The sequence below is a fragment of the Marmota marmota genome, unplaced genomic scaffold (genome assembly GCF_001458135.2).
Source record: "Marmota marmota marmota unplaced genomic scaffold, marMar, whole genome shotgun sequence".
In the NCBI taxonomy this organism is placed as follows: Eukaryota; Metazoa; Chordata; class Mammalia; order Rodentia; family Sciuridae; genus Marmota; species Marmota marmota.
In genome coordinates, this window is record NW_025999999.1 from 3,370,191 (window position 1) to 3,393,765 (window position 23,575).

The 23,575-nt window shown below is 45.3% G+C and overlaps 2 protein-coding genes across 9 annotated transcripts in view; one reads left to right on the plus strand and one right to left on the minus strand.

The window, feature by feature from the left end:
- Window positions 1–10: 10 nt before the first annotated feature.
- On the plus strand, window positions 11–23,432 carry Zdhhc16 (zinc finger DHHC-type palmitoyltransferase 16). Of its 4 annotated transcripts, none has more exons than XM_015494587.2 (12): window positions 11–244; window positions 3,668–3,915; window positions 4,094–4,288; window positions 4,429–4,517; window positions 4,909–4,937; window positions 5,623–5,756; window positions 5,895–5,942; window positions 6,751–6,836; window positions 6,948–7,043; window positions 7,712–7,835; window positions 8,046–8,116; window positions 19,887–23,432. In XM_015494587.2, exons 2-12 carry the CDS (start codon window positions 3,673–3,675, stop codon window positions 19,924–19,926), a joined length of 1,155 nt encoding a protein of 384 aa, XP_015350073.1. In that variant the 5' UTR covers window positions 11–244; window positions 3,668–3,672; the 3' UTR covers window positions 19,927–23,432. The 4 variants fall into 4 exon arrangements, with proteins under 4 accessions (XP_015350073.1, XP_015350070.1, XP_015350074.1 ...); XM_015494584.2 differs by lacking the exon at window positions 19,887–23,432 and adding an exon at window positions 8,759–9,342 and having other exon boundaries at window positions 13–244; XM_015494588.2 differs by lacking the exons at window positions 6,948–7,043; window positions 19,887–23,432 and adding an exon at window positions 8,759–9,342 and having other exon boundaries at window positions 14–244.
- Window positions 9,572–23,575, minus strand: part of Mms19 (MMS19 homolog, cytosolic iron-sulfur assembly component) — a 28,318-nt gene continuing 14,314 nt past the window's right edge. For 2 of the 5 annotated variants that reach the window (XM_015494583.2, XM_015494581.1), the window contains 25 exons: window positions 23,071–23,199; window positions 22,919–22,980; window positions 19,934–20,020; window positions 19,459–19,533; window positions 18,991–19,068; window positions 18,290–18,428; window positions 17,887–18,041; window positions 17,538–17,616; window positions 17,112–17,237; window positions 16,834–16,915; window positions 16,386–16,486; window positions 16,129–16,278; window positions 14,590–14,745; window positions 13,727–13,826; window positions 13,234–13,336; window positions 13,015–13,083; window positions 12,686–12,812; window positions 11,876–11,976; window positions 11,690–11,746; window positions 11,355–11,541; window positions 10,959–11,041; window positions 10,673–10,837; window positions 10,536–10,595; window positions 10,056–10,156; window positions 9,572–9,976 (listed from right to left, as the gene is read on the minus strand). In XM_015494583.2, the coding sequence (XP_015350069.1) occupies window positions 9,949–9,976; window positions 10,056–10,156; window positions 10,536–10,595; window positions 10,673–10,837; window positions 10,959–11,041; window positions 11,355–11,541; window positions 11,690–11,746; window positions 11,876–11,976; window positions 12,686–12,812; window positions 13,015–13,083; window positions 13,234–13,336; window positions 13,727–13,826; window positions 14,590–14,745; window positions 16,129–16,278; window positions 16,386–16,486; window positions 16,834–16,915; window positions 17,112–17,237; window positions 17,538–17,616; window positions 17,887–18,041; window positions 18,290–18,428; window positions 18,991–19,068; window positions 19,459–19,533; window positions 19,934–20,020; window positions 22,919–22,980; window positions 23,071–23,199 (2,600 nt within the window). In that variant the 3' untranslated portion in view covers window positions 9,572–9,948. Of the gene's footprint in view, window positions 9,977–10,055; window positions 10,157–10,535; window positions 10,596–10,672; window positions 10,838–10,958; window positions 11,042–11,354; window positions 11,542–11,689; window positions 11,747–11,875; window positions 11,977–12,685; window positions 12,813–13,014; window positions 13,084–13,233; window positions 13,337–13,726; window positions 13,827–14,589; window positions 14,746–16,128; window positions 16,279–16,385; window positions 16,487–16,833; window positions 16,916–17,111; window positions 17,238–17,537; window positions 17,617–17,886; window positions 18,065–18,289; window positions 18,429–18,990; window positions 19,069–19,458; window positions 19,534–19,933; window positions 20,021–22,918; window positions 22,981–23,070; window positions 23,200–23,575 lie in introns of those variants that run through there. The other 3 variants (XM_015494582.1, XM_048807090.1, XM_048807091.1) reach the window with 3 other exon arrangements.

Here is a 23,575-nt window from a genome sequence, read left to right on the forward strand (position 1 = left end):
CCCAGGTTGCTCCGGGAAAAAACCGGAGGTGGAACTTCGAGGTTTCAGGGCACGCGCTTGCGCTCATGGTTGAGGATGGGCTGGCGGCGGGTCCCGGTCCGCTTACTGGCGCTGTGGGTGACTGGCAATGGTGGGTCGGATTGAACCGGGCCTGGCCCGGGCACCGAGCTGGAGGGGGGGGTGGTGAGCGGCCGCAGAGGCTGCGGTGTTTAATTTGGCTGATTGAGGAGTCGGCAGGGTGCAGGTAAGGAGAAGTCGCGGCCCTTGCTCCCCATCCTTGTCCATTTTTCTAGGGTCGGGCCCTGTCCCAGGGCCTTGATGTGAGTCCAGGTTCCTGCTCACTGCGCGCCCCGCCCTGCAGGGCCGTGTCCTCCTCTGGCAGAGCGTACCCTCGGGGCTTCTGTGAGGCGCAAAGCCGGAAGGAGGTCCGCCAGCCCTACTTGCCCATTTCACAGGTTTGGAAACTCAGATCCAGGGACAGGGTTTGACTTGTTCAAAGGCTCAAACATAATTCGAGGTAGAGCCCAAGCCGGAACCAAAGTTTTTTGGCCATCTGTCCGTTGCAGTTTGACATCACTGCCCTTTTTGAGACACGGAACATTTTCCTGGGTTTTGTAACTGCAGCTTTCAGTCCTGCATTGGATCCTCCAGTTGTGAGGGCCCCTTCTTAAGTGCATGCATTACTTCTTTTTTTTAAAGCTGGCAACCCAGAAGGGATGTCTGCATATGAATGAAATACTGCGCTTTACTGAAGTCTGACATCTCTTACTTGAGATTGTAAACAACTTGAGAGCAGCATCTTAGTCTAGATGAAATTTGCGACGACTCTGATCTATTTTGTCTAAATTCTGGCTGTTCTGGAATCTGTACCTCCTTATCCCTCCCCCCTTTTTTTTTTTTTTGCCAATCGGTTTTTCCCTAGGGAAACAGATGGTGATTTAGAGCTCAGGGATGAGGGGAGTGTTGTGGCCTGCAGTCTCTAATCTGGTGGCAGATGGCCACCATGGCCTGTGGGTACTACTGAGGAATGGGACTAGTCAGAGTTTATCTTGGTATGAGAGTAGAAATGTGCTTTTCTATTTCCTTCCCTGTTCACTCTGAGCTCACAGCCCCCCATCCCAACACATAATTTTTTTGTTTGCTCTTCAATTTCCTGAAATGAAACCTGTTTCATTGTGGCCCATGGATAACATCTTTTCCCTGGCATCCCCATGCCTCCCGTGTCTCAGTAGCTAAAAGTGAGAGGAAGGGCCTGGGTTCATATTTTGATCAACCAAATTTGACTTGTGTTTCTTCATCTGCAAGCTTTCTGTTCACTTGTTTGGGTTGACTTCTTGTTAGACTTGTTTTCTAAAATGTCTTTTAGCTCTTTTTCATGCTGTGATTCTAATTACGGTTTCTATTTTCTTTATTTTACTTTCTCTCTTCTTTATTAATCAGGAAGAATGTTAGCAGCAGGCACTTTATTTAGTGTTATCACATTTCAGGAATGACCTTGCTGATGTTTGTGGAACAGATAGATATCTGACCAGGCTTTCCACTTCTGCAACCCTCCAGGTCATTAATTTAACAACTATTTGAGTATTTTCATGAACCAGGTATTGTGCTAAGTACTTTATAAACTTTTCATTTATACTTTACCAAATATATGTGTGTACACACACACACAGACTCGTATATTTATAAAGGGTTAGAGCTAGAAGGGATCTTACCATTTAATCTTACCTCCTCATTGAATGAGAACACAATGTTATTAAATTCCAGCAGGGATCAATGATTTGCCTAAGGTCACAGAACTACTTAGGGGCAGAATTGAACCCTAAGTAGTTACGTTTGGGAAGATGAGAGTTGCTAAATCTAGTCTTTGGGGTAGACATTTCATGTAGAGCTCAGGAATTCAGGAAGTGGTTGAGAAGAATCTGAAAAGTAGAGAATCTAAGAAGGATAATTTTTATTTTTTTAGACTACTAGTCGTGGCTTTGAGGTAGAATATGATTCCTATTGATTACCTATGAGGAATGTATCTGATAGGTATGCCGTTGTTACAGAAAATATTTTAGCAACTAGGAAATTCTCCATTATCTGTAGCAAGGGAGAATACAGTGGTGTGGACAGTCTAAAAGTCACCTAGATTTGTTGTGGGGCAGTTGTCCTGTTCTACTCTTACATTTAATTTTGGCTGTCTACTGTTTTGAAAATTCATGCTTTAGCCAAATCATGGTTCCAAACAATAGGCATCCAAATCTGAGCTTACTGGTTTTCCTCTTTTCTACACTTCCTTTTAATTTTCTTATCTTCCTAGGAGGTGATGGGAATGGCCAGTTTCTTTATCCTGGTGCATCGGGTAGGTCCTCCTAAATTGTCTTTCTCTCCTTTTGTAGGCCTTGTCTGCTGGGTTTCTTTTCTCTGTAAGGCTTACATGGCATGTAGGAGGAGGTAATTATTTTTTCTTTGAAAGATCTTCTGTGGGGATGAGCCAGAGTGCAAAGAGAATACATTGCTCTAGTTACTGAATTGAAACCATCCCCATAGCACAGCAGCCTCCTCCAGTTTCTGCTGGGTTTTGAGCTGCCTGTTAAATAAGTCAGTGGAGTTGTTAAGGACAAAGCGGCCTTTCCTGGCTGCTCTAGGGGAAAATCAGATAATTTCCTTTCTGGTAAAAGAGTTAATCTGCAGAATTGAGACTGTCATGGAAAAAGTCTGGTAGAGCATCTGTGTCCTGGTCATTGCCTGGGCAGTGAGCTCCTATGCTGTGGATGAGGTGGAGAGTGCCAAGGGATGGAGGCTCTTGCACAGCTGGGAAAGTTGGTTGGGAAGCTTGGGGCCAAGGGCAGCAGCTGCAGAGAAGGTCCTTTTGTGTCTTACTAGTGCATCAGGGAAGACTTGTCACTGAGAGGGCAGGCCCTGAGGTTTTCATGAGCCACCAGCATGGAGATCCCTCCCACAGCTGTGTCTCCAGCCTTGGTTCTGTTGCTCTGAATACCTGAAGTTGTTCTGGCTGCTGTACCCTTGGGGTAGGGCTGGGAGTGGAATTGGAGACAAAGCATCTTATGTCATTTGAGGGTTGGCTGTCTTGACAGGAGACAGTAATCTCATGCTACCAGGTTGAGTCTCCTGGCCTGGAACATCAGCCTAGAGGGAGTAGGAAAAAGTATCTTTTACCAAGACAGCACCAAGGCAAATCTATGTGTAGGATTCATATGCTATACCCTTGGTGGTCAGGGCAGGCAGGAGGCCCTGGGAAACTTCTGCCACAGTGGTCTTGCTAAGATGTACTGGGCAGCTTTGTTCATGTGGGCCATGCTTCTTTCAATGGTTTCTACACAGATAGCTCCAAAGACTCCTTTGTGATGCCACCTTTCTCTCCCTTACTCTAATACCATGACCCCTTTAGTTTAAGTGGATTTGCTGTGCACCCCTGTGGCATAATATAAATACAATTTATGCAGGTTCAGAACCTCCAGTCCCTCTTTCTGGTTAGGACATGAGCACTGGACATTCCATAGAAAAATGAAGTGCCATTCGTATTCCTCACAGCTGGTGACTGGCCTAGCTGGGTCTTAGTCTTAGGTGTTTGCCCTCTGAGCTGGTGCTCAGGGCCTTCCCAATGGTTGGGGAGGGAGGGATAGGACTCACACTGGATCCTTACAATGGTATCCTCTCCTAGGAGCGATGAGGGGTCAGCGGAGCCTGCTGCTGGGCCCAGCCCGCCTCTGTCTGCGCCTGCTTCTGCTCCTGGGTTACAGGCGCCGCTGCCCACCTCTGCTCCGGGGCCTGGTACAGCGCTGGCGCTATGGCAAGGTCTGCCTGCGCTCCTTGCTCTATAACTCCTTTGGGGGTGGTGATACTGCTGTCGATGCTGCCTTTGAGCCTGTCTACTGGCTGGTGGACAACGTGATCCGCTGGTTTGGGGTGGTAAGTGATGCCTAGGAGCAGGAAAATGAATGTTTTGGGGGGAGCAGAGAGACGTGTCTCTCACTGATAGACCTGCATTAGGTTCTGGAGGCCAGCCCTCTATCCCTAGAGAAATTCCTGAGTCTCCTCTGGGTATAGCGTTCTTACTGTGTCTACCTGACCTCACTGGTGTTGGCAGGTGTTCGTGGTGCTGGTGATAGTGCTGACGGGCTCCATCGTGGCCATCGCCTACTTGTGTGTCCTGCCTCTCATCCTTCAAACCTACTCGGTGCCACGACTCTGCTGGCATTTCTTCTACAGTCACTGGAATCTGATTCTCATCGTTTTCCATTACTACCAGGCCATCACCACTCCACCTGGGTACCCACCCCAGGTGGGTTCCGCTGGGGGGAGGGGAGGTAGGGGCAGAGTTGCAGCTATCTGAGCCAGTCTCAGGAGTGGGAGAGTGTCATGGAATATTTTGAGGCATAGAAATGGTGCTGCCATAGTGGTCATGATGCTCTTTCTTCACAGGGCAGGAATGACATTGCCACAGTCTCCATCTGTAAGAAGTGTATTTATCCCAAACCTGCCCGAACACACCACTGCAGCATCTGCAATAGGTTGGTCTTGGCTTTGTTCTTTATGAACCCCAGAAGTGACTCTCTTGCTGTGGCCCTAGGGCAAAACCTGACTTAAGAGTTTGCTAAGACATGTATCAAGCATCCATCTCGTCCTAGGCAACATTCTCTTATTTCCTGAAACATAGTCCTCAGGATGGTTCTGAGTTAGGCATTATTACTACTTGTGGAAACTGAGACTCAAGAGAGGATTACTTTGTCCAGTATCACATAGCCAATAAGTTATAGAGCTGGGTTTGAAGCAAAGCCTGGCTGTCTTCAAAGTCTGTGCCCTCTCCACCTCAGCAGGATGCTGGCCCTTGTAGGAAAGGATTGGTACTGACATCTCAAGAACCATGGCCACCTAAACAGAGCCTGTGTCCCTCCCTCACAGGTGTGTGCTGAAGATGGACCATCACTGCCGTATCCTTTTGCTTTCTTCTGCCTGAGACTGACTTCTTTAGTTCCAGAGCACTATACAGGGTTAATGGCCACATGCCTAAGACTTCACCGTGCAGAGAACACTGGGCTCATGAGAAGTTAGTAGAAAAGACATTGTGGGGGTTGATCATCTCTTGCGGGGCACAGGAGGCTCATAGGCTCTCTGGGATGGATTCTCTGGGTGCAAGGAATCTTTTTTTTTTTTTTGGTGGTGCTGGGGATTGAACCCAGGGCCTTGTGCATGGGAGGCAAGCACTTTTGCCAATTGAGCTATATCCCCAGCCTGAGCCAGGGATCTTTCAACAGGTTTCTTTTGTAGGCTGTTATGCTAATAGCTGTTGGGTGGAAAGTGATGCCAGGGCTTCGCTGGCTGTCCCCTGGGGGTACCAAATAGAATCATGGGTCCCCCTGTGTTGTCCCATACAGATGTCCAGTTAACCCTAGTGAGGTTAAAGTATTGGCAGATTCATTTTCATGATTCTCTGGGGGTACTTGAGTGCTCTGAAATGCTTATGAGACTTTGACCTGAACCTTAGGAAATAATCCCATATTTTCTTGCCTTTGGAAAATAATTCTTGCTTGGTTGATGCTCTTTAACCAAGTATGAACCAGAGGCCTGGACACCACTGAAATCGTTTGATCTTGTCCTTAATCATCCCCTCACCAGCCTGGCTAAATAACTGTGTGGGCCACTATAACCATCGGTACTTCTTCTCTTTCTGCTTTTTCATGACTCTGGGCTGTGTCTACTGCAGCTATGGAAGTTGGGACCTTTTCCGGGAGGCTTATGCTGCCATTGAGGTGAGCCTACGGTTAGGAGCAGGGTGACTCAATGGTGCAGTGTTTCAGGGTGTGAGCCTGTCCCTAAGGAATGGGACGGGTAGCACCCCCACCCCAGGGTCTTAAGAGTATAACCAGCACTGTTTTCCATCCCCTTAGAAAATGAAACAGCTCGACAAGAACAAACTGCAGGCGGTTGCCAACCAGGTGGGCTGTCCCCACCCCACTGCCTCCTGCTGCTCAGGCCAGGAACATAGAGCTGCTCAAACAGCTGGGCCTGCTACTTTAGTTGTAGGGGCTTGTTGAGCCTCAGTAGGCTGAATCAGGGATGTTTAGGGAGGCTGCAGTAGGTGGACTAAGTGGCTTGGGGCAAGCTGGAAGTGTCTGGGATGTGACAATTTTTGACTATCCCATCATCATATTTGGGCTGAGCCTGGACTCTGTCTTGGTGATGGCCTGAGCAGCAAGGAGCCTGTGTTAGTCTGTGTAATGGGGTTCCAGGGGACAGACATCAAGCTGGTCCATCTGCATCTGGGTAATCCCCACTCTGCCTCTTAGAACTCCTTATTCTGAGCACATCCTGGGCTTATATGCTGTACCTCTGCTGCCCTTCTCAGTTCTTAATGATTTTTTCCTCTCCAATTAGTGAATGCCGGTTATGGGTCTGGTCTCCTTTCTTGGGGATACAGCCACATAAAGGAGTTATGGCTGTGGAATGGAGTGGCTTCCCCTGGAGCCCCATTCATGTTGTCAACCTAAAGGCCCAGGGTCAGCTCTCCTCCTGTGCTTTTCCATCTTGTCCAGACCTGCCCTGCCCAGTGTTTGTCCATGTGTTGGTGCCACCAGGTTTGGTCCACTCCTTTGCCTGCTGTCCTGACTCCTGTGTAGTTTTAGTCTCCATTTTTTCTGCCTGGGTTTGGAATACTTCCTGCATATAGGTGCTGGGGGCTTTGGTGGCAGTTGATAGAGACCAACTGAGCAAAAGGAGCCAGGCTTTGCTTTTTTCTTTTTCTAGACTTATCACCAGACCCCACCACCCACCTTCTCCTTTCGGGAAAGGATAACTCACAAGAGCCTTGTCTACCTCTGGTTCCTGTGCAGGTATTTAACTCAGTTTTGATAGTTTTAAGGGTAGGGCAGCTTTAGAAAAACCTTTTTTAAGTGCCCAAATGCAGGCAGGAACCCATCCTGAATGACCTGCCTCTGTTCTAGTCTAATTGAGGTTGGCAGAGTCAGCACTTTTCTTCAGCATTTTGGGGCAGGGAACACTCAGGACATGAGCACTGCTGTTTACCAAGCACTAAGGATGTAAGCATGCTTGTTATTTATTATGTGCCAAGGTAAGTTAAACTTATTTATTCCTGGTAGTAACTATCTAAAGGGTAGGTGACTGCATTTTATAGATTTATAGAATGAAGTGATGTGTTCCTTGATACATGGCTAGGAGTGCTACAGCTGGAATGCAAATTTCATGTCACCCTTATCTTATCCCCCAGTGTTTTTGCTACTCTTCACTGTCTCCCAAGCATGAGTTTTTAGGAAATATAGAATGTTCTCTCAATAGACTTATTTCTCCCCCTTCCTTTCCACATGACTTATTTTCATCCTACACTGACACATTTTTAAATTTTATTTTTAGGTATTAGGGATGGAATCTGGGGCCTCACAAATGCTACAGAGGTGCTCCAATGAGCTACATCCCCAGCCCTTTTAAAATTTTATTTTGAGACAGGGTCTCACTAAATAGCCTAGGCTGACCTTGAACATCAATGTGATACCCCTTCCTCAGCCTCCTCCTGAGTAGATGGGAGCCTGATGTTCTTTATAGATATGGTGAAAGTACAAGTTAATCTAGGAAGTATGCCAGGAGATAAGAAAAATGAGGCAGAGAGGTTGCTAACTAATCATTGTGTAGCTCAACTTCAGACCTACATCCAATGGCCCTAATTTCCACCAATCTTTGTCTATTTTCTTAGTTCTGTGGCACTTGCCCTGGGTGCCCTAACCATATGGCATGCTGTTCTCATCAGCCGGGGTGAGACTAGCATTGAAAGGCACATCAACAAGAAGGAAAGACGTCGACTACAGGCGAAGGGCAGAGTGAGTGGGGTTGAGGGCTTGGGTGGGCAGGTAGGTAACTGAACCTGTATCCTGGAAGCAGAGGACATGGTCAGGGACAACTCTGTAACTATAACATAATGCCAGAACTTGCTTACCTAGGCTTCAATTTAGCCAAAATTGTCTCCAAAATGAGAAGGGGATTATAAAGAAGAGGTCTGTAGAAATGTTTTTTCTTTTCCTTGGCTCTAGGTATTTAGGAATCCTTACAACTATGGCTGTCTGGACAACTGGAAGGTATTCCTGGGTGTGGACACAGGAAGGTAAAGTAAGAGACCAGTGATGAGAAAGATGGCCTCTACCTGGGAATACTTAGAATGTGGATAGTGCCACTGAAGGATTTTAATTGGATTTCATTTTCATGAGTTTAAATAGCCACATGTCCCTGTCTTTGCAATTCTAAACTGTAGGAGTAAAGAACATTGCTTTCATTTAAGACAGAGGGGCTTGGGGCTCAAACCACGGCTTAAGGAGCAGATCAGGTTTAAGATGACTACACTAGAATACTGAAAAAGGTAGTATGTAGTAGTTGCCAATCACTTTTCATTTGTAGGCAGTGTTTGGAGTCCTGAGGCAATAAACAAAGCTAGCTCTCTCAGCCCTAGAGACAAGGGGAAGTCATTCTTCAAACTGAATTACTGAGGCAATAAACAACCAGTCACATTGTCAGTTCTTTCCTTCCTCCCTTTCTCATCTTTATTATACTCCTGCCTAACACTGTGCTTGCAGAGGCCCCTTAGAATAGCTCAAAACCTCAAAAGGCCTTCAAGGGCCCAGAAGACAGATCAAATGGACAGTATTAGGACTCTTATTACCTTTGTGCTTGATGTATGCTTGCTGTAAAATAAATAGAAAGGACACCAGGAACTTTTGGAACTCAGAAACATTTCTGTCTTCTCTTGTAGGCACTGGCTTACCCGTGTGCTGTTACCTTCTAGTCACTTGCCCCATGGGAATGGAATGAGCTGGGACCCCCCTCCCTGGGTGACTGTTCACTCAGCCTCTGTGATGGCGGTGTGAGCTGGGTTGTGCCAGCCACACTTGAGTATTTGTTCTGCTGCCTACACTGTCTCAAGGGCCTCCAAGGGCAGCTTTCCTTGGAACCCTTCATCAAAAGGAGCCAGTGGGCCTGCCTTAAGGTACTATGCAGGAACAACTGAAGGACCAGCCTGGCCAGGGCAGAAGCAAGACACAATGTGGAGAAATCCTAGGACTAAAATCCCTTTACTCAGGCAAATAAATTCTAGCCCCAGCCTAGGGGTCAGGCAGCTAGCTACCTTGTCCGGTGCTGATCTGATATTCTCCATGTCACAGCACTGGGGCTGGCCATCACCTCTCCCACTTGTTGTTTGGGGAAACACCTGAAGGGTACATCTGGGATCCTAACTTCTTAATGGGGCAAAGACAACAGGCCTGCTGCCCAGGTCACTGCCACTTCTCACATGCTAATGAAGGGAACAAAAATAAAGGTGTTTGATTTGTAAAAGTATATGGGTTTTTAATTCTTTGCCTAGTTCTAGGGCAGGGAAGGGTGGGAGAAGTCAGGGTCAGGGCCTAGTGAGTAGATATTCTGCTCACACCTTCATTGCCCTTACTTGGAGGGGTTGGATGCCCTGCAGAATTCTTGACTAACCCTTAAACATCACTGTGCCACCTCTGGCTATGTGCTACTGAGGCATATGTGGGGTGAGGGGGACTATCTCTGATAGTTAGCACCATTACCAAAAGAAACCTTTATTCTCCAGCAGGTACACACGCGTTCACTATCATCCACTATCCCTGGTCTTCAGGGTCACAGTCATCTGCACTCACCCCTCAGCAGCATAGCTCCCATTTCCTGACATGAGATACAACAGAAGGGCCCCACAACCCAAGATCTTCCTTCAAAAACAAGTAGACTTGCTCAGTTAATTCACGAATCCTTTAGAAATTAGGATTCTGTTTTTTCTTGTATAGCCATGCAGCAGAGGCCCAGCGCTTGTGCTGTGTCTGTGGGAAAGGCGGGCAGAGGCTAGTATTCTTGCCTTGGGCAAGATGGCTTGAGTTAGTAATTCCAGGTTAGATTGTCAGAAGAGTCTAGGCCAGAAATAAGGGCTCAGCTGCCAGGGCTCCCCAGCAGAAACCTGTAAGCATAAAGAAAATCGGCAGCATCAGCAGTAAGGCTCGTTTTGGTCCCATCTCTCCCCATGACCTAGAACTCACCACTCTCCCCTGGCTGACACAGCTTCCTTTCGCACTAGTCTCTTCTTATCATCCAGGGGTTTGGCCAATGCCCGGATCACCTGTGGTTTATATGGTAGCAGCTGTGGAGTCAGAGGAGATAATCTTAGCCAAGGTCAAACTTAGCAACCAGAAGAGCTGCTTCTCTGGCTTTGTAGAACTAATATTCAAAAAGAGCAGAATATATCCTATCCGTTTTTAATGGGAGAGATTGAACCAAGGGCCTCACATGTGCTAAGCACATATAATATATCCTACACTTTTTTAGTGATTCTAGAGGATGCCAAGTGGCAGGATGGCCATTCTATTTATTGGGTGGTCAGTATTTTTTAGATTCATTCCTTGTAGTTCATATCTTAACCACACAGCAGGGTGGCTAATCTCACTTGATAAAGGCAAAGAGGTACTTCCCTGGTTCTTGAAAGAGGTTCCCAGGCCAGGGAGGACAACAGAGGTACTCACCACAGGAGTGGGCAGGTGAGTGAGAGCATGCATACACTGCAGTGCAGCGATCCGGACAGCCTGGAACACAATCATACAGAGATGAGGGAGACCTGAGGAGAGATGAAGTACCACAGAGGTGCTAGGGCTCAACGCACCATGGAAGGACTGGAACTGAGGTTCAGAAACTTGGTGACCAGGGTTTCAACATGAAGACTCATGACTTGGGGTGCTTCCAGTAGAAGAGGCTGAAGGCAGCTGAGGGTAGACAGCTGGACCACAGAGTCGGGGCATGATAGGGCCTCCAACAGCAAGGAAAGAAGCTAAGAGGCAACAGAAAAAGAGGGGTGACCACATTGTGATGATCTTTGTTCTCCCCTTTCTGGCCCAGGCTATGGGAGAAAAGCTTTGTCTCTTGTTTAGAGGCTGATTATAGAAACTTACTGTGGGCAGCTCTGGCAAAAGCACAGGCTTGGGCAATCTGTTGAGTACATGGGACAGACCCTTCAGGTAGTTTGGCTTCACATCTGTAAAAAAAAAAAAATGGAGAAGCTTGGGGGGAAACAGGCTTAGACAGTCATTCAAGAACTCAACTCCAATCTCTGAGAAGGCTGGAATTTCAGCATACAAAAGGAGAAGGAAAACAAAGCAACTCAAGCTCAGAATAAGCAAGATATACTGATTAAAGGAAAAAGTGGGGCAAGAATCGGGAAGTTTAGTTTTCTGGGTATAGAACATAGCACAACTCTAAAGAAGCGCTTGGGTCATAAATTATTTTAGACTGTTCCCAAGTGAAACAGAGGTCTATATATCTGGGGGCCTGCCTTTCAGATTTCTTACCTTGAGGAGCAGTGTGGAAGCCTTGGACCAAAGCAGGCACATTATCTGTGAAGAAACGTTGACGGAACATGATCCGCACATCAGCGTGGCCGGCTCGAGTCAGCACATCAGTACAGTCAGACATGAGCAGAGAAAAGCCATCAGCTGCTGCTGGGCCTAGTTCTGGGTCACTCAGGAGGCCCATAAGCTAGAGAAAAGAGAATCTCTGAGGTACATCAGGGATGAAGAACCTTAAATGCCAAGGAGGAGGATGGAAGTGGTTTCCAGGAGCAACAGGGTAAGAGGGTTCCTATTTAAGTCTGAGTTCTCCTGTGTCCCAGAAAGGAAGGACTTACCCGGGCAGTAAGGCAGGAACTGAGAGGATGGTATCTGAGTACTAGGGCCTTTGTTACCTGTAATATGAGAGACGAAGTCAAACCCCAGAACCTGGAGGTAGCTGCTTATGGCTCAGGGTCATCAGGGACATTTTATTTAACCAAATAACTGCCTGTGTCCAGCCAGAATTGATTCCACCTCCTTACCCAGAGCAGCAGTGTGAAGGCCTGACTGCGTGAAGGCTTGGAGCCCAGGCCATTTTCCACTGTGTCCACAGCCAGCTGGAGGAATTCATCGAGCTGGTGCCCTAAAAAGGAAGCAGGACATGCTGATGCAATGGCAGCACTTTTTCCTTTAATGATGAGAACGTAAGTCATTTAAGTGCAGAATACCCAAGAAACCGTATCAATATCATTTCATCTGGAGAAAAAATAAGACACTAGCATAAGAGCCTGGTATAGTCCACTCAACACAGGGATGCTGGCATTGGAGGAGAAGGTTGTCAACTCCCAATAAAGCTTCTCTGTTGAGTGCCACTGTAGAACCCTGTAACGCTTTGTCTAGCTTCTCCTCTAGAGTCTTGTCCCAAGATCTGGTGACAGTGTTTGAGCAGGGGCAGCCCTGTTATGTTACTAATAAGCTCTTTTTTTTTTTTTTTTGGAGGTACTGAGTATTAAACCCAGAGGTGCTTTACTATGGAGCCTACACCCCCCAGCCCTTTATTTTGAGACAGGATCTCACTANTTTTTTTTTTTTTTTTTTTTTGGTATTGGGTATTCAACTCAGGGGTGCTTAATCACTGAGTTACATCCCTGGCTCTTTTAATTTTGTATGTTGAGGCAGGGTCTCACTGAGTTGCTTAGCCCCTTGCTAAATTTCTGAGGCTGGCTTTGAACTTACGATCTTCCTGCTTCATTCTCCCGAACTGCTGGGATTACAGGTGTGTGACACTGCACTTGGCAGCAAGCCCCCTTTTTAAAGGTTTGAGGAGGCTCCCAACCCAGGCTCACTAATACCTGCAGGATGTTTGTTGAGGAGTCCTGCAAAACACTTGGCAGCAGCAGTGGAGGAGAAGGGGCAGCCATGGCAGCAGCTCAGCTCCAAAAGCTCCCGCATGAGTTGGTTCAGCTGAGGGATTTCCACCTACAGAAAACCTGGCTATGTAACGGACCCAGAAAACACTTGAACTCCAAAAGATACCTAGTAAGAAGTGCCAGCAGGGATTGGCAGAAGGACAGATGAGAACTAAATTCTTTAGTGGGGGAAGTAAAAAATCAGCTTGGCCTGGCAAATTTCAGCCCAGGTCACCCCAAGATCCAACTCCCCAAATGTTGTACTAACTTACATTTCGTGGCAGGGAGCAGACGAAGGCCATCAGCAGTGCAATCAGCCGTCTCTGCCCTGAGGAGCCATCCTATAAGGGAAAAAAAAGCTGTTTCAGGCCTGTCCTGCCAGCAATAGGCTTGTCTGCTCCTATACCCACCCTAGATCAGCCCTACAAGAAGAAGTTTGAAGGATACAAATCCCAAGATTCTCCCTCATCTGATCCATCAGACTCTTTTACCTGGAACGGCTGGAATCTGCTTGGGAAGCTGTTTTCAGGCAGAAAGGAGGTGTTGCCATCCAAGAAGAGGGGCACAATGCGGGTGACACTCTGGGCAGCTAATCTGGGGGGCAGAGAACAGGTGTTATCAAGGGACTAGGATTCTAAACAGCCCTTCCCTCCACAGCAGTGCCTTTCCAACAGGGGTTCTCATTAGGATCACTGAGCCAATGGTGCAGGCTAGGATCATTATGTATTTGACAAATATTAATTTGGCACATATTATATGCTTGGAAACATTCCCTTTGAGACTGCTGTGATAGAGCAGTGAGCGAAACAGACCAAATCTCTACTCTATTATAGCTTAAACTCTAGTAAGGAACTCAATGTATAGTTTTTAAAATGTTCTACAGGTGATTTTGCAACTAAGAATACTGCCTATGGCTTGCCCACCCCTATAGTCCATGGTGTTAAAAACCCCTTCTTTAGCTTTATCAGCAAAACTTATACTCACTCAGGGCTCAGGTGGGTGGTGGCAGTGCCAATGACAGACACCATGGCGGCCAAGACTTCTTCTTCCAACAGCACTTTTCTTAGAACTGAGGGCTCCTTCTCTGCAAAAACACCAAAACATATACATAGAATCAAAAGGCCTTGACTGGTTCAGAAATCCAAAATGATTAATTCCTGTCCTTGTCACAATGAGCTTGACTCAAGCCACAAAGCAGCAGTTCTCAATCTGTCCTCTAGTACTGTGGCCTTGAGAATCAGCAAGGCACCAGAAACAGATGGAGCTCTTGGGAGCACTGTGCCTAGTCCTTAGGCACAATGGGAAAGAGGATGTTAATATGAACATTCTTAATATTAGACCTAGAAATGCTGGTCTTTTAAAAAATTTTAAAACAACCTGAATTTATTTTTATAGGTCCTTATATATACCAGCTATCATACACTGAACACTAGTTGTGCAACTGGGCATCACACATTATCTTCCTTAATCCTTAACAACTACCATGTGATATAGATATTACTATCCCCATAGAATCAATTAAAAGGAAATAAGGTATGCATTTTTTTTTTGAGGTGCTAGGAACTGAACCTAGGGTTTCACAAATGCTAGGCAAATGCTCTAATGATGAGCTATATCTCCAGCCTGGTATGCATCCTTTCGTACACTACTAAATCTAGTGGATCCTGGTTTCTGCCATTGATCATGTTTAGCACCCTTTCCTCTGAAGTAACTCACTTGGACAAAAGATTCAAAGTAAACCTGATGGAACAAAATGCAGTATCATTAATACTCAGTGGGTGGCAGTGCTGTCCAACAATAGTGGAAGGCAGAATTCTGACAGGATGAGGAGAGGTGGAGAAAATTACCTGGCATGGAAGCCTGCACAGTCAGGGCAAGCAGGCAAGGTACAGCGGTTTCATGGAAATACCAGCAGCTCTCGGGGTCCTGCTGGCATTTTTCTGCCACCTGCTGGAGACTCTGGCAGATAGCAATGACTTCAGTGGATCCTGCAACCACATTCCCTGGTGGGGAGAAAGTCAGTGTTGTCTAAGGTTTTCTGAAAAGCACATTAGGTATTTCTGATACAGCAGATAAAATAGCAGTCAAAGACAATGTTTAGAAGAAAGTGTCTTATTTAAGAGCCCAGTTATTAGCTTTTTTCTCTATTCTGACTTTAAAGGTGAGACCTGCTCTGTGCCAAATCTGCAGCAGAAGTATTCACTTACTCTCTTCCCTTTGTTTTCATAATTCATAATCACTTCCTCCACTTTACAGAGGTGGATATGGAGCCTCAATGAAATTATCAGTGTTTTTTCCAGGGTCACAGGAAGTACAGAGTCAGGAATCAGACCCAGGCCACAGTGTGAGTCTACTGTTCTTGTCTCTACCTAAAAGCTGTTGAATCCACCCACAAGGGCTGGACAGTCCAAAGCAGAGAACTGATTAGTCAGGACTCAGGGTGACAGTGAATAGATTCCTATTAGCAACAGCTATGATTACTTTGGCCATGAGAGTACCTGAGTTACCTGGAGATTCAGCTCAAAAGCAGATTCTCATCAGTTAGGGCTGAAACTACATTTTTAGTGAGTTCCTAGATGACACCCAGGCTGTTGGTTGACCATATTGAGCACCATGCACTTGAAAATCACTTGATAACTCTTTACAGTTGCTATTTTACAAGTCAGATACTGATTCAATTGTAGTAAGGTACCTGTAATTTTTTTTTTTTTTTTTTTAAAGTTCACCACATCCAGAGAAAGACAAATACTGTGTTTTTTTGTTTTTATTTATTTTTTCTTAAGTTGTAGATGGACACATTTATTTTTTATGTGGTGCTGAGGGTCAAATCCAGTGCCTCACACATGCTAGGTCTGCACTCTACTACTGAACTACAACTGCAGTCCCTAAATACTGTTTTGAATAGTGGTTACCAGAGAGTGGGAAAGGTATGGGGGTGGGGAATGAAGAGGTGATAGTTAATGAGTACAGGGAGTGCTGCTGGATAGGAGAAATAACTTCTAATGTTCAACAGTACAGTCGGGTAACTATGGCTGATAATGATTAATTGGAAAAAAAATTTTTCAGTGCTATGGATCAAACCCAGGGTACCTCACTTAGTTGAATATTTCAAAAAAACAAATAGTGAGGATTTTGAATGTTCTCAATGCAAAGAAATGATAAATGTGAGGTGACAGACCCTCCAATCAGTCTCATCTGATCATTACATAGTATATACACAGATTTAAATATCATACAATTACAATATATCAATTTTTTAAAAGAAGTTTACCATGTCACTTGCAGTACAACTACAATTAGAACCACTGCCTGAGAGGTGTCGACTTCAAACCCTGGCTGCAGGTCCCCATTTCATCCAGTTCCTGGTGATTATTCCTGGTACCTACCTTTGTTCACCTGCCAGAGATGCTGCAGCAGCAAAGGCAGCGTCTCCTTGACAATGCTGGGATGTGCTGAAACAGCTGACAAAGCTTGCAGACAGCGCAAATGCTGGGAACATTTGGTGGGCTCATCCCCTCTAGCCAAATCTGACTCCCCTGAAAGCAACCCAGGAGACAAAGTTTTACTGTGTGATGGTAGCAAGCATGAAGGCCCCCAAAGCCTTGCTCTGAAGGGCTGGTCACAAAAGATTAGCCATACCTACCTCTGTGCAGCTCCTCAGCAAGCTTGGGTATCAGGTGACTGCTAAAGGCCACAGGGTAGAGAGCAGCCAGGGCTCCTGATGCTTCCAGTGCTGCCAACCTACTGGGGCCAGAGCAGATAAGTATTAGCTGAGTCTTGGCCTACTGTTCTCTCACCAAGGCCTGCCAACAAGCAGATCTAGGAATGTGGGCTCCCAAGGCCACCTTGCTAAAGAGCAGGACTCAAATACCTACACCACTGAGTTGGACAGGGCTTCTTAATGCCCAAGGAAAAAGAGAGAGCAGTCCCATATCTCTCCAACCGGTTAGCAGCCAGAGCCAAACACAGAGCCCACCTTCCCTAAGGAGAGACAAGGGTCAGAAGCACAGAGCCCTGGTCCTTGCTGCATCTGTTGCTGCCATACAGAGGCAGGGAACAGTGTGCTCTACCTCACTGCTTTAGATTCTTACCAATTTTGGGAATCCTCCTCCAGGAAGCTCAGTCTGTACAGGTGACCCACCACCAGCTCCAAGTCCCCAGAAGATAGGAGACCTGTGGTTAGAAGGGAACATGAGTCTCACCTTTCTTCCCCTGCAGCCACTACAACCCTTCCAAAAATCCTATTGGAAATCCCAAATCAACTAGTGTTGCAGGGAGAACAGGGAATGAAAACTGTTCTTCATTTAAGATAGAAAATCACCAGGAGGGGGGCCATACACATATCTTCTCTCTTTTCCCTATGATGTACCTGGCTGGGCACCCAAGACTGTGAGTGTACGGATGCCAACAAGTTGAAGCTGAATGCTGGGGTCTGTTAAGGCCATGAATACCAGTGAGCAAAGCTGGTCCTTGAAGCCACTCAGAGGCCTTTCATCTAGGGAGAGACAGAGGCCAGGTTAGAAGGAAACCCTAATTCCATATCACTGACTCGGCACTATGTACTCATACTCTGAAAAGACAACTCAGAACAGATTTTAAGGGCTTAATCTATTAGGCATCCAGGAATGCACTGGAAAGATAAATAGGTCTCATCCATTCAGTGTTCTCTTGTGCTACAGCCTTAGAACAGGACTGCTATTCTAGACTGTCTCTGTATAGCAATCTGCCCTGCTATCCTTTATAGGCTGCAGATTTCATCAGCCCTCAAGATACCTCAACTGGAAGGTGACCTCACCTTTGTCCTCATAGCTCCATTTCTGCTGCAGCTTCAAGAAACCCAGGATCATTTCAAGGATTGTCCGTCGCTGGTTGCTCTGCAATGTATTAAAGAGTACTAGAGTCAAAAAATATTTTAAAGGATTTCAATCCTGCTACTCTGGAAGAAGGGGAAATTATCCTTTTATGTAAGACTTAAGTCAGTGAAGAGTGAATACGGGAATGAACAGCGGCTAATGGGAGCAAAACCCCAGATCCCTCTGGGCCTAAGCTAATGTTTTGGTCTCTCTCTCTCTCAGAGTCTCTGAGAAAGGGATCTTGGCATGTTGGTCCAATCATCTCCCTCCCGCAAGACTGTACCCCCTTACCTGACTGTGCTTGTGGAACTGATCCAACAGTAGAGGCAGCACGCTGCTGGTGATGTGGTCACAGGCCCGAGCAGATGCACCTGCGGCTGCCTGCAACAGCTTGGCACTAGGCCACACCAGTTTCATATCTGGTTCACACAGATGGTGCCTGCAGTCTAGAGAGGCAGCAATCACAGACCTGGGGAGTAGGCCAAATGTTGCCTCCTGCCCCTAAAGTCCATGGAGGTTGGAAAGTGAGACCTAGAACAGTTTGCTAGCAGTTACCAAACTGTCTTTAATTCAAATTAGGGCTGCAGCCCCAAATCACTGAACATTGGGGGATGCACATGAAGGGTCATTGGCCCTTGAGAAATGTCATCTCTATTATGCTCACTCCCCTTTCTGGCTGTCATGGTCTCATTACCCTGTAGAATGTTGCTAAGGAAGGAGTCGAGGAGGTCCTCAGCATCAGCCCTCAGCACAGAGCAAGACAAACACGTCGTCAGGGAGAGGAGGGCTGCCAGGCCCTCTGTCTCCACCCGCTCACTTGCCGTCTGGAACACCTGTCAGGGAGGGATCCCATGGCTACTGAGGTGAGCCTGCACCAGATGAGACCCCACCCATCCCCTGTATATTTCTTTGGGGGCAGAGTATTGAGAACTTTAAGGGCACAGCAATGGAAATGGAACACTTCAATGGTGTCTTCATTGATTATCCTCACCAATTCCTTAGTCCCAATAGGATTATTATGCATACTTTTTAAGAAACAGAATGCCAATTCTGTGTAGTGGCTATGGGGATCCACCATCTAAAGTCTCTTTCTTTCCCTCACTATTCAGTATGATATCCACCCCACAACCCATACTCTTTGACATTAGAGGACAGGAAGTGGACATAGTGAAAAGGTGATCATGTGCCCTCATCATGCAACTGGCTCATGCATAGGAATTCTCTCCCTTGTTACTCAACTAGACTAGAGACTAGACCTTGCTTGCCTGCTGAGTAACCAGGACTAGTACCCTGATCCTGGGGACAATAGGAAAAGAGGACAGTGGGGATTATTTCCCTTCATGCCCGACAGCTGGAATTAATAATAGTGAATTTAGCTAAATAAGTAGCACTCACCTCTCTACGGATAGAAGCCCAAAGGCTGGGGAGGAAGTCCTTCAGTTCTTTCTGTCCATATACAGCACAGCAAGCATTCTACCAAGGAAATAGCAGGCATCAGCTACCTACACATTCAGATGTCCTGAGATACAGGCACCTTGGCACAATGGCACATAAACGAGTCTAGTCCCCAGCAGAATGTTGTTAATAGTCCTACCCAGGACTCAGAAAAAGAGGAGCTCAACCTGACTTATGAAAAAGAAGCATAAAGAGGAAGCCCTGGTGAGATTTTCCTTACCACTCAATTACTACAGGACAAGACAATATGTATCTGAGGGCTTTAAGTGATCACATAGGCCCAAATCCTGTGTATACAACTTTTGAGGCCTATGAACTGTTCTCTGGTTGTCCAAGAATCTCTTTATCTTTTAGTACCCCTATTTGGTCTAAAGGGAGCTGGATCCTGTAAGGAGAAAAGTCACTCACCAGAGTCTGCAGAGAATCCAGCTTGGCACTCAGAATTTCAGAATCCACCTTCTCAATCAGCAGGGGGAGTAGGAACTGTAGGAGAGAACTTAAAGCTGAAATAGGTAGTGTCTCAAGTTCAACTATGTCCTTACTGCCACCAGTCTCAAGGGACATCAAGGAGCTATACTCAAGTTAGGAGTAATGATTGTAAGCTAACCTTCCTGCTAAGCAGGCCATACTCCCAGTTACCTGAAAAATGGGCAAGTTGGCAGAGCTGGAGGATTTCAAAAAAGAGCACCATCTAGAGATGGAATTACTATTCTAAGGGATGAGATGGTTAAGTTTTTTATATTGAAAGTCTGAAGATACTTGCCATACAAGACATCTGCAGGATGCCATACCCTAAAATCTTTCTTTTTCTCCATGTTTCACTATTCTTTCTTCAGACTTCTTTTGGCAGACACTATGTACCCAAATCCTGGCTAAGACCTACCTCTGCAAATCGTGGTGTAGAAGCCAGCACAGCTCGAAGACTGAGGATGAGATCTTCTCTTTGGATACCATGGGGATCATTAGGTGGCTGGAAAGGAGAAAGGCCATGAGTTTGTATAATTTTTCAGACCACCTTTGGACACAAAGGCTTGAATCTGGCAAAGCTGCACAACAGGTGATGTGGTCACAGGTCTAGTCTAGCAGAATAAGAATATATGAGGCCTCAGCAAGAAAATATGCTTGCTCTTATGTGTTCCTTGGAGTTTTTTGTCTTTTAGGCATTTATTTTTGATCTGGTCACACATTTTCTATCTGATCTATCATTTTACCACTCATAGATAAGCACCCATAGCTTTCTGGGAATTGGTTTCTTCTCTGCACCTATATTAATATTATAATGTGTTAGTACACACTGGTTCTCTATAAATAAATGTGATTGCTAGCCAAGGATGGTGGCACATGCCTTTAATCTCAGCTATCTGGGGGGCTGAGGCAGGAGGATTCCAAGTTTGAGGCTGGCCTGGGCACCTTAGTGAGATTCTACCTCAAAATTTAAAAAAAGGGGCTGGACAAGCCAAGGAATACCAAGGACTGACTATATCACCAGTTGCTGGGGGAGAGGCAAGGAAGGATTCTTCCCGCAGGTGCCAACACCTTGATTTTGGTCATCTGGCCTCTAGAACTGTGAGAGTGTAAGTTTCCATTATTTAAACTTAAAAGGTGGGTGGGGGCTGGGAATATAGCTCAGTGGTAGGACACTTGCCTAGCTGAGGCCCTGGGTTTTATCCACAGTACTGGGGAAAAAAAGAAACAGAACAAAAAAATGTGACTGCTCTGTATATACAGTCTATAATCTATTTCCTCTGTTAATATATTAATAAGAACATTTAAAATGGTATTATTCTTACATAACATGTTTTAGTGGTAGATACTATTTCATTGTGTGGTTCAGACACAGTTTATATAAATAACAATCATTTGACAGACATTTCTGTTTCTTCACCCATATAAAAACTTGTAACTCTGACAACATAAGCATATATAGTTTCTGTGTCAAGATGGCAGATCTGAAAACACTGAATCAGATTTTCATTTCTCCTTTGAAAACTACACAAAAAATACAATAAAAGGGATCTTCTTTTTTTGAGGACCTAAGGCTAAAGGTTGCAGATAACAAGGGAAAAGCCATCAGCAATAAAATTTTAGAAGCTGAAAAGCAAATAGATATGAAGAAAATGACTTAACAGACATAAGACAACAGAATCCCAGGTAGACTTTGGGCAAGCTAAATCACTACCCATACATACACTGCACAGTCCTCAAAAGGCTTTGGGACTGCAGTTCCAGGAACCTCTGGAGTTGGGAGTGGGGCTAGAGAAGCAGCCTGACTTTCTAGACTGACTTCTAGCTCCTCATTAAAGGTAGCAGAATCTGAGGTTTAATTTTCTGGAACAGGGGTCTTAAATCTTAGAGCTGCAGGTATAGTGGTGAGCCTCAGTGCTGCACCAAGAGATGGGGGTCTAAGTGATAGGTACTGAGTGCTGGTATTCTCAGCTCCCTCTGCTTGTAATCAGACCTATCCTGATAGGCAGACCTAAGGTCTTTTTTGAGAAGTACTGGACTAGCCCAAGAAAAATAATATTTGTGGAGTTCTTCAACTTTCCAGGTAAGCCATTCTATGATGAAGCTCACACTTAATAAGTACACTTATAACCCTCACTTAGAAACATGTAAAAACTCCCAAGAACTTGCCTCCAGAATAAAATGAAAAAAAGGACTAGGGATGTAGTTCACTGGTAGAGCACTTGCTTAGCATATGCTAGGCCCACTATCAGGGGAATTAAAAAAAAAAAAACAAAAAACAACCTGGTAGCCAAAGCAGGATCTTTCAAGATTTCAAAGGCATAAAGTTGTTCTGAGGTAGAAAGGTCACTGATTATGGAAGATATGAAAATAATTTCAGGGCAGAAGTGATCCCAAGAAACAATGCCAAATGAAATAAGTTGGTAATTCCCTATAGCAAAAATGGCTGCAGCACTTCAATTATATTTATTTTTTATGGCACTGGGGATTTAACCCAGGAGTGCTCTACCACTGAGCTACACCCCCAGCCTTGTTTATTTTTTGGGGGGGTGTCGGAGGACAGGGTCTTGCCAAGACTGGCCTCAAACTCATTATCCTCCTGTCTTGGCCTCCCACCAAGTCACTGGGATTATATGTGCAGTGCAGCACAGCATTGAGCCTGGTTGACTGTGCACTCTGAAGGCAATGACAATCAATACTCAAATGTTGCTTGCTGTGCTGCAATAGAACTCTTCATTTCTCACATAGTACTAATGTTTGTAGTACACATACCCACGCATGCCTACACAGTAATTAGATCCTGTGTATTTTGAAGTAAAAAAGAAATCAAATGCAAAGTGGGAGGAAGGCCTGAGAGGGTCACAACAAATATCTCCTATACATACTGTGCTTGATTGTTCCTTTTTTGTTCTGCCAATTTGTTGTTATCTCCTGAGATGCCCTTTCCAATTCCAGAATCATATCCCATGCATTCCTTAGAAACAAACTGAAATCCTATCTTATCTATGAGGTCAGTGCCTGCCTACTTGAGCTCACACTGAACTCTGTCTTCTCAGAAAACTATAGTATCACTCATTTTGGTACCTAATCTCATATTGTTACTTAAATGTTTCAGCTTTCAAGGGAATGGACTATGTTTCACAATCCTGTACCCCTCAGCACCAAGTATATTGTCAAGGAACTTAAGGAGTACCCTCAAATACTTGCTGATCTGAATTCTTCCTTAAATGTCAAATGCTTCTCCATTTCCCAGTGAATTAAAATGTAAATTAATGAGGATTTCTAAACATAAATCCAGGAAATGTCTGTTTTGTTCACATGTGCCCTCTGTGCCTAGAACAGTGCCTGTACATAGCAGGTACTCAACAAAATATTTAAATGAATAAACAAAGGTGCTTCTTACAGGAGTAAAATCAATAGGGAAATAACAGGATGTGACTTCAAATAACTCCTCCACAAAGGGTCCTGTGACAACAGAGAAAGAATGAGGTTGAATTATCAGTTTCATTCACCCAAGAAGCCCGAATCAGCTAATTCATGGCCACTAAGACATACCCAGGCTATAGTCCCTGGAGATGAGATCATGGACAATGCGGAATGCTACCAGAAGATTACGAGGATCCTTTTCCCCATCCATCACCTGGATGAAGCCAAATGTGAAGTCAGCTCCTAGGCCTTTTAGCTCTGGGAAGGAGAGAACAAGGTCACTACTGTCCCATGGGATAGAAAGTTCAGACTTTCTCCTAGGAGGCCTGTGTTCTCCTTCTGTTATCACTTGCTCCTCTCTCAGAACAGACCGTTATTGTCTTCCTATCTCAAGACAAAGTACTCAATAAAGGGATGAATACAAAAACACACACACACACACAATTAAAAAAAAAAAATATATATATATATATATATATATAATTTTAGGACAAAAATGTAAAAAACTTTATATATTGCAGAAGGGGAGAATGGACCCCCAGTCACTCTTCATCATTCTGAGTACTGGCTCTTATCTATATAACCCCCAGGCTAAAATGCATCCTACTAACGGGGAAAAAAAAGTAGTGTGTGC

What these genes read in the sequence shown, in the direction of transcription:
- Zdhhc16 (XM_015494584.2), top strand. Translation starts at nt 3,673, where the DNA reads ATGAGGGGTCAGCGGAGCCTGCTGCTGGGCCCAGCCCGCCTCTGTCTG. An exon ending in CACTGCAGCATCTGCAATAG is followed by an intron (nt 4,518 to 4,908) that starts GTTGGTCTTGGC and finishes CCTCCCTCACAG; the next exon opens with GTGTGTGCTGAAGATGGACC. An exon ending in GACTACAGGCGAAGGGCAGA is followed by an intron (nt 7,836 to 8,045) that starts GTGAGTGGGGTT and finishes CCTTGGCTCTAG; the next exon opens with GTATTTAGGAATCCTTACAA.